Genomic DNA, 12,828 nt, shown 5'->3' with positions numbered 1-12,828 from the left:
ACCTGTCACCCATGCTGGCAATAACACACTTTTATCCCACAAGACTTCTTGTTGCACTATGAAGAATTGTAGCAGACAATTCTGAAATGTGCAGCTAGACTACCTGCAGTACACTGATCAGAGAATCTCACTGATTAGTCTTATGTGAAACTTATTTTTTTAGCACACGTGAGACAGTGACTTTTGACTTTCTCAGTGCAAGACAGGTTACCCAGACATTAAACTATTTCTGTGTATTATCTGAACTATTTCCCTCTTTATTAATACATAACTGCATTCTGAAGTGTGGACACTACAACTCGAGGACAAAACAAACAGGTGGGCATCTCAAACTGTTTCTGTAACCAGGATGTATTACCCCTTTCTGCTAGATGGTCCCCTGGCCAGCCTGGCAGTGGTCTCCCATAAAGAGAAGTGTCCACAACCCTCAGCACCTTTTCCAAGTCAGTGTTTTGAGTTTAATTTCAGTGTTCTTAATTTCTGTATCCTCTGGGTGTCAGCACTGCTGCCGCCGCCAAGTATTAAAACCCAGCACATGAGATGCACAGGGAAGTCTCTTATACAGTAATTTCACTTTTCTTTTTCAGAATCCATTAATGAGCCAGTTTTTAAACTATTTAATGTGCTACATTAGTCCCATAGTTATTTTCAGTCAGTAGCTGCAGTGCTATGCCTTGAAGAGCTGTAACACAGTGACACATTACGCTTATGAAAAATACTTCTATCTAGCAACTTAATACTTTTTATAAGACCCACTGGTGAGCATACAACTACAGTGATTGGCACTCATTTCTCAAGATCTTTACAGACGTATTTTTCCCACTCTTTGTAACTTCCCTGTTATTTCCAAGTGTTTAGAAAGTTAACCTTTACTGAGTTCTCTAGAAATCATTTTAATACTTTTGCATATTACAAGTCATCCTGTACCCATAGTTCTTAGGCCAAAGTGTTTTAGGAACATGCAATTTTGGACAGCGAATCAACAAATGAAGCAGACCAGGAAGCACTAGATCAGAACCTTCATGTCACCCTCTCCCCTGTAATGTTATGCAGACAGCCAAGCTCATGTATTTGTACCAAGCTTTTATGTGAGTGTGGAAGCTGAAGTGGAAAGGGTCCAAACCAACCTCTGTTATAATGGCTTTTTGTTCCTTGACTCTCCTGGCTTCTTCTGAACATTGTTCAAGACTGAAGACTTTGGAGAGAGGCAGTGCTTTTCCACTTCGGCACAGAACAGCTTGGCACGTCCCCACATTGGCCACCGTCAGAGAAAAGTTGCTGGCTGGATCAGCCACCTCATTGCGAATGTAGCAAAGGACAGCAGAGGAACCCAGCTTCTGCCCAGCCATGCCCAGCTTTCTGTTGGAGGAGAAAGTGTAGGAGGCTCCAGACTCTACTGACAGGCATTCTGGAGGGCTGCCTCACCCCACCTAACATATTGATATACCTTATGCAAGTCCCACTAGGACCAGCCTGCCCACTGTCCTACCTGTGGGAGACCAAGAAGGTGTTGGACATGAACATGGTGTCAGACTGCTGTACCTCCTCCAGGAGCACATCGGCCATGGTGCACTGCAGCAAACGTGGCAGTTCTTCATTCTTGTCACCATCAAACATGCCATACACAGCCTCCACCCCCTCTGCAAAGCTCCCCAGTGCCAGGGACGACACACACAACCTGTCAGAAAAGCATACAAGCTAAGTTAATATGTCTCAAAAAATCAACTTGTTCTCAAAACTACAGCCATCAGGCCCTTTGCTGTGAGTGCCATTCTCACAGGGCAGCAAAGCCACCAGCCCTACATTCACTAGCCTGGGAGATGTGCAGCTGCATTTTATTATTGAAACTCCCAAACCCTACTTGACCACATGCAAGAGAGGGCAACAGGCACAGCTGGCAAGAGAAAAAGCATCTTTGTTGGAAAGGGGAGTCCAAGTGTACCGGGAAAAGTGTGAAAATTGAGGCAAATGTGGAGACATGAGTTACCAAGACTTAGTAACAGATCCAGAGAGAAAAAGGGATGGATGAGCTCTTGGACAAAACAGGTCTGCTTGGGTGCTCAGCAGTGCACTCTGCCCAGCATCCTGAGAAGACAGCGTCAGTGTTCAGCAGACCATAATACTCACTTATTTCTTTGGCCTGCCATCTCAGCTACTCCGTGACTCCAGAAGACAGAAGTGAGTGCCGAGTCTGCCGTGAGGGAGGGCTTAGCATCAATCTTCAGTGTGGTAATATGACTACAGAGAGAACAGAAGTTATGCTTTTCTAGAACCTGCTGAATGGGCCTTAGGACCTTGTCCAGTCTAGTTTTAGACAGCAGTCTGTGGAAAGAACTGCATCAAGGAGAGGAGTTTAAGGTTTAGGTGTTCTGGAGATGTCTGGCTGCTTATGCCAGAGACACCTGGGAAAACCTCACACCAACTGAAAAATTCCTTGCTCTGATGTTTCAGACCCAGACTTTTCCCTTCCCAAAGACAGCAAGTCTCAGCTGCCTCAGGCAGGGAATGTTATACTATCATGCAGTGATAAAGTGCTTTTACTTTACTATCCCATTTCCTCTCCTGGCAAGGGTTACCCTTCCCTGTGCAGGTCACTATTGGGTTGACATGTCAATGGCTCACCTGAAGATATCCAGTGTCTTGTGTTCTAACACCAGGTTTGTGTTTCCACTCAGATCCAGCTCTTGCAAGGCACCTGGCAGTGCCTCAGGGATTAGGATTTCAGTTAACTCATTGCAGCTCAAATCCACAAACTGCAGTAGCAACAAACAGCATGACAAAGAAAATACTCTTTTGTTGTGTCATGTCATCAGTTACTCCAGTGCTCCTTACAAACGTCATACAACCCTGCTACTTATTGTATCTCACATACAGGTTATGGAAATGGATCTGACTTGGCAGAAGAAGAATGATTTATAAGCAACCTGCAATAGCCATGACTCCAATACTGAAAGACTAGGTCACACCAAAGATAAAGGAAAGCCTCTATATGCAAACCTGCTGCCCACTGTCTCAAATGCAAGAAACCAGAAATGTCAGAGACAGGGGGTAAAGGTGAATGAGATGATCTTTTATCAACTCAGAAGGTGAGAGATTGAGAATGCATATTCTGTGGCCTCTTCTTGGGTTGATCAAGCAAAGTCATAGAACCACAGAATGGTCTGTGCTCGAAGAGACCTTAGAGCTCATTTTTTTCAACACATCTGCCACGGGCAGGGACACCTTCCACTACAAGCGGTTGCTCCAAGACCTGTCCAACCTGGCCTTGGAACTTCCAGGGATGGAGCAGCCATAGCTTCTCTGGACAACCTGTGCCAGGGCCTCCCCACCCTCACAGGGAAGAGTTTCTTCCTAATATCCAATCTACACCAACTCTTGTTCACTTTAAAGTGAATTCCCCCTTCTGCTATCACTCCGTGCCTTTGTCCAAAGTCCCTCTCAAGCTCTATTTTAGTCACTTTAGGTAATGCAAGGTTGCAATAAGGTCACTCCAGACCCTTTTCTTCTCCAAGCAGAAGAACCCCAAACCACTCAGCCCATTGCCACAGCAGAGGTGCTCCAGCCTTCTGATCATCTTCATGGACTCCTCTGGGCGCACTCCAACAGGTCTAAGTCCTTCTTGTGCTAAGGACTCAAGAGCTGGGTGCAGCCCTCCAGTTGGGATCTCATCTGAGTGGGACAGGGGGGCAGAATCCCCTCCTTACTGCTGTCCATGGCACTGGGGATGAGCCCAGGATGAGTGGGGGTGGTTTCTGGGTGCCAGCGCATATGGCTGGGGCATGTCCAGCCTCTCATCCAGCGGCATCCCCAAGCCCTTCTCAGCAGGGCTGCCCTCAACCATTCATCCCCCAGTCTGGATTGATACCAGGGGCAGCCCTGACCCAGGTACAGCACCCTGCACTTGGTCTTCCTGGGACCTCCTGCTCTCTCCTAGCAGTTACTCATTCTATAGCCCAAACTTTACTCAGATATCTCTTTATCTTCTCCATACAAATACCTGAATACGGGGCAAATGCAGGATTTCTGGAAAAATGCTGATTTCATTAGAGTGTGCAATAAGTGTATGAAGTAGCTTGCAGTTTGCAACCGTTGTAGGAATTGTTTTCAGTTTGTTTCCACTCAGATTCAGTTCTTCCAAGTGCTCCAGCTTACTAAGTTTGCTGAAAGGGAAACAAAAAAATACCGTATCTTACAGACATGAACTTGTCACTTTCTGAAGTTGCAGATGAGGTATCCATAGACACTGCCCTTTATGAGCTACTTTTCTGATTTACTGATAGGAGACCCAAAGTCCTAAGAGATGCTCTAGTAAGATGCCTGGCTTGGATTTGTACAACAGACAGACCCTTCACCATCAGTGCTGAAGTTGCAGAGAAATATCGTCCCGTCCCCACACACGTGCAACACAAGTTAATCCCTTGGTCCCCCTGGATGGCACTTCAACTAGGACAGCCAACACTACCCTGTGCCAATTTCCCTTAACACACTTCTCCTTCATCAGTGTTTAGAAATGTCAGGTTTTTGTCTTCAAGCCACAGGGAGAGCATTTCACTCTGACTTTGACTCATGTACAATCATGGGGAGGTGGCAGCTTCCTCCCAGGAAGCACTGTCTTGCCCAACAGCCTTACTGACTTACCTTGCAGGGAAAGTCTGCAAGTTGTTGTTTGCCAGATGCAGGATCCGTAGGTTTGGGTGTCCCACCAAGACAGGGATGCACTGATCTGTGAGGTTGTTATTAGTCAAGTATAGCAGCTGCAGCATGCTCAAACTCTCCTCCCCCGGACATGTGGAGGGCAAGGACTCCAGGCTGTTTGCAGATGCATTCAGGTACCTGAGGCTAACCACAGCAAGTGCAAGAATCAGACTTCACATCATTCAAACCACTCCATTAACAAGGAAAAGGAGCTGTACAAATGCCAGTGTAGACAGCAATATCAGACAGGAGGCCAGACAATACTGTAACATCCCTACCCACATTAAGATTTGTGAATCTACTAATGTCTAACTAGCTATATACACTGTGGATGCACACAGCATTTTTACAGTAAACAGTGAGTACTGAAAAGCCCATGGGTAATACTGGATAATACTGGAAGCAGACAACATAAAACTTTACTTAAAGAAGGGCTTCTTTAAAGAAGGGCTAACTCCTGTTGATACAGTTAGGAAAGACTGGTCATTTGTAAAGGGTCTCTCTTATTGTTCTCAAATGACCTGAATCTGACTGGCTTCTTTTCTTTGCACTTGAACTTATGACTACTTTTAAAGACAAAGTTCTTCAGGCAGCTTCTGTTTTCCTGTAATTATACAGTAACATGGACTGATTCCTTCAAATCAGCTTGATGGCTTCCCTTATGGCACCTGAATAACCTCCTCATAAAGGGCACACCTCGTTATCTCTTACGCAAATGGCACCTTGAAGGACAGTCACACAGGTGCTACTTTCAAAAGATGTTTGATACTGACACTCACTTCAGAGCTTTGACAAAGAGTGTCTCTGGGAGTTTAGTCAACAGATTGTGCTGAAGGTCCAGCACCTCCAGTGGAATGTGTTCTAGAAGAGGTGGAAGGCTTTGCAGACGATTGTGCCCCACCATCAACTTCCGAAGACTCAAGCTTCTGAGGATCCTAGAAAGACACAGGGTTTTCTATTTAACTTGGTTCATTCCTCTTGACATTCACAGAGTGGGAAAGGTAGTATTTAATCCACTTAATTTGCTTGTACAGCAGGGAAACATTAAAATACACTGATCCATAAAATGTAAACAATTACAAAGCAGAACAACACACAGGGTAAGATGATTCAAGTCTCTCTGCTTGTATGCACATCTACATTTCCCTCTACACTACTAATGTTTGGTATCTTGTGATTCAAGTTGGTGTGCATGTGCCCAGCATTCTCTCAGGCAGACAAAGAAAGAAGTCACAAAGGAAGGCTTTAAATGTCTGTTGTCACTTGTAGGTAGAAAGAAGTGCTTCCATAGTGCAGACATAAATTCAGAGTTTTAACTAGTGCCTTAGCACTCCTGTATTATTTCTGAGGCAGCAAATTATTCTTTACATAATATACTTAAAATTTGGTCACTTTAATCCACTGGATTGGCTAAAGTTATCTTCTAAGTTCTCATTATCACATCCTTCGTATGTCCTTTTCTTGCTTTTGATGTATATAGTTTTTCTGGGACAATCACTGGAATGTCACTGCTGATCACCTCCTATGTCTCTTGCTTCAACTTCTCCAACCATGTTCCACATTTCTTCTCTGTTAACTACTTCTCCCTTCAATTTTAGTACAAATTACCCCAGGCACTGTGTCATTCATCAAATCATACCCCCACCAAACACCCTTATTAGGCTGAGAATGTTTATGCTTTGCTTCTTCCTAGGATAAATAACTGCAAAATAGTATTAGTTCTTGGCTCTCATTCACTGCATTTCTCCAGAAACTGAAAGGGAAGTAGGGATAAAGGAGCTGGCTGATGGTGCACTGTGAAAGCTGCATTTCAGATCAGCTGAATTGTCCCTTTGTGATAACTCCCTGTCAGAGGTAACAGATGAAATTTCTGTGGCATGATGCAAAATGTATTAGGGTCTCACCTATGACCTATGTTCACAGACAGCACGATAACACATATAAATCACAGCAGCAGGTTCTGTGTCAGGTGCAAATAGCTGCAGTAGCAGCCGAAAGCACAGGACAGAATTACCTAGCCCCTACTGTTCAAAAGGCTGACCTAGAAACTAGTTCTTTCCGACATTTGAATACAGACCACTTTTGATGCTACACAGACAAAGTAAGTGAGAGTAAATGTCTCAACGTAACAAGGAATTAAGCAACGGGTATAGCACTGCTGTTCTCTTCCCAGACAGCCCATTGTAGAAGAAAGCTCAGCTCTGTTTACAAAGGTTTATCTGACCTTGATGGAAGCTCCAAGAGTAGGTTGTAGCTCACATCCAAAACTTCCAGTTTCTTTGCTTCACAGGCCCAGTCTGGGACACACTGTAGTTGATTGCTGAGAAAAGCAAGTGGGAGAAGCTAGAAACCAGCACTCCATATGGAAAAGACTGAATGCTGCATGATTTTAGTGACAGCCAAACCAAAAGCAACAGGCAAAAAATGAACAGTATCTGAGTTAGTCATGGATAATGCAAACTGAACTGGTTCGTGACTTGGCAGGGCATCCTATCTTACAAGTCTCACAATGCTGCTCCAAGGGCAGATGTAGGCAATGAAATCAACAGCAGAGATCACTGGGAGCTACTCTAAATATTTGATCCACGGATCCCCCCCATTCAGTTCAGTAAGCTGCCACAAGTTCAGTGGTCCCTGCTTGGCTTTTTTTTTTTTCCCTGATCACAGCCTACAGCTGAAGGACAGCGAAGTCACCTGAAAAGGTCACACTGGTTCAGAAGGGCTTCTGGTCTGGGACACTTTCATCATTGTTTAGTGCTGGGCTTTGAAGTTCTATTGTGTTTAATTGCTCTCAAGATGTCCAGATACTTGCTTTAAATTCTGTTGTGTATTATCACTTACTGAGAGAGTTCTAGACATGTCAGTAGACCAGGAACCGGATAAATATTGACAGCTGTCAGACCTGATGAAGTAAAGCAAGGAAGTATGATTGCAGAGCTTCAGAGAGAAAACAGCACAGAGCTGCAACTTAGTTATCAAATGAGACTCACAATCTTTCTCTATAGAGACTCAAGGTCCCCATTGATACTTCCCACCACAGAGTTCAGACCTCATACATCTGCTATATGCACACTACAGTGTCTCACTATCCATTTTTCCATCTATCATGTGGAGCACCAGAACAAGAGAGAACGGTACTTTACTTTGTGGGCTGCCAGACAGATCTGAACGGGACATGAATTCCTGGGACATAAGACCACAACCTCCACACTGTTACACAGCCTGTGCACACCCGTGCATACGCGATCCGCAGGAGCTAACCTCAGAGGACCCATCGCATACGGTTTCACCACAATAACATCAACATAGGTATTTTCTTAATGCATGACAGAGGGCAAAAGGCTGTTTTCCTTTGCTCCCAGGGGGAAAAGGCAGGTGAAGAAGACAAAGAGACATACAGTTGCTGTTGGCATACAGGGCCCGAAGGGAGAAGCCGCTCAGTGTCAACTCTCTCAGCTTATTTCGCTCGCAGTGCAGCTGCTCCAGGCTGACCAAGGAGCTCAGATCCAGATCTGTCATCTGATTGTCTCGTAAATCCATGTAAGCCACAGATTTGTTCCCCTCCAGAGTGTCAGCTGCTGCTCTCTTCAGGTTGTTCAGCCTAAACATTCAGAGATGAGTTAAAAAGTCAGAAAATAGGACACTGGACATTGGTAGGAGAGAAGAAAGAAGAGGAAAGGAAGAATTCTGGTGAAGGCTAACACCAAAGGTGAGCACAGTGAATGAAATGTGTGACAAGCAATGGTGAATTTCAGGCAGTAAATACAAACAAAAACATTTTCTTTGTCTACACTGCTACACGTAATCATTTTAATGATTCCCAAATTCTTAAGAGATTCTGAAAAAAGATCCAGTCTAGAAAACAGAAACTGGGTCAAGGGGCAGCTACTCTGCATGGACACAGGAAGCTAATGCAGAGAACAGATACTAGACTGCCTTGCCACACACAAAAAGATCTTTGTCCCTTTCTGAGAGATGTGCAGTTGGCAGCCTGGAGAATCAGGATCACAACTCTAGGGCAGTGAGGCAAAGAAAGGAAGAAGAGATCAAGGTTTTGGTACCTTGGGCTACCAAAGCTTAAGATAACAGCAAATCACAGGAGGAAACTAGAGGGCTGGGTCGCATTCAGCATCTGGCACTGCTCAATTAAGCTTGCTCTTCCAAGTGGATTCTGCACACCCTCAGAAACAGAACTCCATAAAAGCTAAAGAATCAGTAAGAGAAGAAAACTGAACCTAGTTTATTGTAAAACATACCAGAAGTTGCACAGATCCTCTGCTGTAAATGGAAAGTACCAATCTGTTTTATAGACACCTGCCAGTTTCACCCCTTACCTCAGGTCCACACTTTTGATGTGACCCATACGGTTCAGCACTGTCAGGTCCAGGGTCTCTAGCAAGTTCCCTGCCAGGGCTAGTTTGTCTAAGGTGACAAGTTTCTCACAAATTGCTGGCAGTTCACAGAAGTTATTGAAGGAAAGCCCAAGACAGCTGATCTGCTGCAGGTTTCCCATCTCTTCTGGTAAGGATGTGAGGAAATTGCCATCAAGCCAGAAGGTCTGGAGACTGCAAAAGTGAAAAAGAGAAAGAAAATAATTCTGCAAAGAGTAGTGAACATCATATTTCATATTTTCAGTGAATTTTCTCATATAGTTAGCTGGTCTCAATGTGGTTATTTTTAAAGGTACCTAAAAGCTAATTTTATTCTTACACATGTAAAGTTACTGAAGTACTTTTATCACACGCGTAATAGACTTGGAACTTCCAGTTGTGCCAAAGATTGTAAGTTAACACAAGCAAAATAGAAACCGGTTGTAACATACGTTGTAAATGACAGGTATTTACTTAATTACTTGATTTTCTACAAATGGCACAGTTTAATCATACCTCCTACCACACTAATGCACTAGTAGAAGATTTTACACTCTAGTTGTCCATTCCAAAACACACTCGGAAAAGAATAAGGTAGCTTTCTGTTGTATGATGAATTGTTTCAAAGGCTGTATGGCTTTTGAGACCCAGATCCCAAATATACAATTCCCTTTATTATGATTATGTTCCAACAGAGACCTTTCTGTGTTTAGTGGTGGCAGAAATTAAATCTGAGGCCATAAAAAGTTCTTATGAATAAAGGCTCAAGGAGTCATCAAGATGACTGGACCCATAACTAAACTGTAAACCTCCGGGAAGTGGAAGCCGACATGTAACTTTTTCCTCACAGTTTGCATATGGCTAAAAGATCATTCTGGAAATTACTTGCTCACATCCAATGTGGCTGCAGACACTCCTTTTTTAAAGATACAAGCTGGAGGAAAAGCAGGCCACAATAAATAAACAGTTCAATATTGATGTTTATCTATATGAACATTTAGATAAACATCTACTGATGTTTATCTAAGTGTACTAACAGTCTTGCAATTAAATTTACCTAAGCTTAAGCTCTTATGCATTTGGGGCAGCTGCTGGGGAAAATGGACAAGGCTCCAGCAAACACTTCAAGACAAAATTTTCAGAGGAGATTGCTCAAGTAGTTTCATGTTAAAATCCTCTAACACAAAAGCAGCCAATTCTGTAGAACACAATCAAACATACCAGTGCTGACAAAAATCACTAGACCCCCGTGAGAAGTTACCACAGAAAAGCTTTTTACAATAAATTAAAACTTCAATAGAAATTGCATCGATACTGAAAATATTAAATTCAAATAATAAATGCAGAAAGTCAGACAACTCTGAAGCTGCAGAAGAATGCACATAGACTTATTTGAGAAAAAAATGCAATTGCCTTCAGTGCTTTACCTGCATCAAGTTTCCTCATCTTTTCTGCACTAGCAGTTGTGATGTTTTCCTAGTAGTGATTAAGGGATTGCACATCTTAGCTCTTGACCTTCTGCTGAAGTCAAATTAAACATTCAGCCTTCATGGGCAAAACAGGCTGCCCTGTTTTGTTTTTTTTTAACACACTTTCAGAAACAGTACCTGCACATCAGTAGTGCTCAGCTGAGGCACCAAGGGAATTTATGATCACAGATTTAAAGAACATACTCACTTCAACAGTTTGCCAATCTGACTTGGCAAGTAATGAAGTCCATTACAGGAAATATTAAGCTCTGTCAGAGTAGAGATCTCACACAGTGATACAGGAAACTCTCCCAGTCTATTATGAGACAAGTTCAGACTCTTCAACTGAGAAAACCTATTAGCAAGAACACTAGTTAATTCACAAACCTACATGTTTAAAGCAAAAGTACACAAACCAGTCATAAAGAATTCTTAAGTCTTTGTACACTGGTGATACAGTCAGCTAACTCATTACAGGAGTTTTTGCATAAATTTGATTTAAGTCATTGATATTCTTCCCAACTGTCATGCTGAAAATGATCAAACACCATAGGTTTACTGCAGGAACTGATAACAACTTTCTACACCAACCTGACACGCTTTGTCGTAGTGACTGCTACTAAGATTAAGGTGACTAAAGAATTAACTACAGTAAGAGTCTACAATTACGTAGCTAGGGAAAAGAGGAGCTGAAAACATTCACTAGGACTATTCTGAGAATAAAACAGAAAGCCAAGCCAAGCTGTAAAAGGGAAAACTAGGAAAGCACTTGCTTCATGCTGGGAAAACCCAAGCCCTGCACCCAGAAGTCCTTGAACAAGATGGCACAACTACAGTGCTCAGCAGACGGCACGGCATGCCCTGGCCGAGCGCAGACAGCCCCACAGCCGCTGCAGTCCCGCCGCTGCTTGGGAAACGGTTACCTGTTTCTAGCTCCTTCAATCGCTATGCTAGGTCCAAAGACAGAGAAGGAACTTAGTGTGTGGCTGGGGTAACATACAGCAGGGTTCTCCTCCAAGACTTCCTGCCTCTTTCTAAAGGAGGCAAAAGCATTGTTCCCCATGTAAATCATCTTCATCCCAAACTGGAACCACCAAAAATTAATTCAGTGGGGAAATTAATATCTCACGTCAATGAGATAACTGCAAATTTCACGTACCAGAGAACTACTTCTTGGAAACATGCAGTTATTAATCTGCCTCCCCTACCTGACTTTTCCCAGGCATGTAGCTCTTGGCAAGTAGCTCTTATTTTGAAGCAAATGTTTTAATATCGGTAACAAAACAAGGTTAATTAGCTTGAGAGAGACTATTACTTCTAGCTTAAGATGTCTTGAAATATAAGACTGAAAGGTTTTGGAGTTGTTTTCTTCTTTATAGTGACCTTTTTTTGGATTCAAAATACTTGTAATGATCTGTGTAGGAACTATGCATACTTCTCCATTTTGCTTTATAACCTTGGGGGGTGTTGTTCTTTTGAAAGAGGGAGCATAGCTGAAACTTGGACATGAGTTGTTTGCTTTGAGCACCTCATCATATGAATAAGGGCACAGAGATTTTTGTTTGCTGCAGCCACACACTCCCTTTTACTGCAACTGAAAGCCAAAGAGAAAAAGATGCTATGTTGGTAAAAGCCTTCCTCAAAGGAAGGATAATGCAAGGACCTAACAATGATACAAAAACTAGAAACTTGCACACAGAACTCCACCACAGTATTGGAAAAGAAGGAAACAACGAGGATGAACCTAAAGATTTGAACAATCTCATTAGCTGGTTCAACTTTAAGAGATTTAGGACAGGTTGCAGCTCTCAGGCTTTGAAATCAGCAAATGCTTTAATAAAACTGCTTTCTCAGGAGTTCTGAAATAGCTTTTGCTACACTCTGGTTCAACTTTAAGAGATATTTCTCTCTCTCTAACAGCATGGTGAGAAGCTGCTCTGAGAGACACGGCATCAAACACAACAGCACAACTAATGTTTAGAATTCATCCCTCTGGAAAAATATGAAAGCAAGCACAAGAGGGGCATTACAGTTTCCAAAAGCTGAAGGGAAACTGGAATATGACACAGCTTGGTCTGAGATTCCTCAAGCAGACTTCCATACTCAGTGGGGAGGACAATACTCAAAAGCCTTTTGAGTTCTCCTTCTGTTCCTTCTTTGCCTCAGTGAGCTCAAGTAGTGATGTAGGAGTGGAGTGGAATGGAAATGCAACTCTCATTCAAGCTGTGTATATGAACCAGGTATTATAGGGGATAAAGATTCCAAAATCTTTGTGGCTCCTCAGGTTATGGTTT

The 12,828-nt window shown here is 43.0% G+C and overlaps 1 protein-coding gene across 3 annotated transcripts in view; it reads right to left on the bottom strand.

Annotated features, from left to right (window-relative positions):
* PHLPP2 (PH domain and leucine rich repeat protein phosphatase 2) overlaps positions 1–12,828 on the bottom strand; it is a 31,021-nt gene that overhangs the window by 5,245 nt on the left and 12,948 nt on the right. The window contains exons 7-18 of one of the 3 annotated variants that reach the window (XM_041400367.1): positions 10,743–10,889; positions 9,030–9,260; positions 8,094–8,296; positions 7,537–7,597; positions 6,920–7,015; positions 5,475–5,630; positions 4,639–4,839; positions 3,998–4,160; positions 2,623–2,753; positions 2,128–2,238; positions 1,490–1,678; positions 1,128–1,359 (exon numbers count right to left, since the gene is read on the bottom strand). In XM_041400367.1, coding sequence (XP_041256301.1) covers positions 1,128–1,359; positions 1,490–1,678; positions 2,128–2,238; positions 2,623–2,753; positions 3,998–4,160; positions 4,639–4,839; positions 5,475–5,630; positions 6,920–7,015; positions 7,537–7,597; positions 8,094–8,296; positions 9,030–9,260; positions 10,743–10,889 — 1,921 coding nt within the window. Of the gene's footprint in view, positions 1–1,127; positions 1,360–1,447; positions 1,679–2,127; positions 2,239–2,622; positions 2,754–3,997; positions 4,161–4,638; positions 4,840–5,474; positions 5,631–6,919; positions 7,016–7,536; positions 7,598–8,093; positions 8,297–9,029; positions 9,261–10,742; positions 10,890–12,828 lie in introns of those variants that run through there. The other 2 variants (XM_041400369.1, XM_041400368.1) reach the window with 2 other exon arrangements.

Source organism: Onychostruthus taczanowskii, unplaced genomic scaffold, assembly GCF_017590055.1.
Source record: "Onychostruthus taczanowskii isolate IOZ18803 unplaced genomic scaffold, ASM1759005v1 scaffold18, whole genome shotgun sequence".
NCBI lineage: Eukaryota > Metazoa > Chordata > Aves > Passeriformes > Passeridae > Onychostruthus > Onychostruthus taczanowskii.
This window is presented reverse-complemented; position numbering and strand designations above follow the sequence as displayed.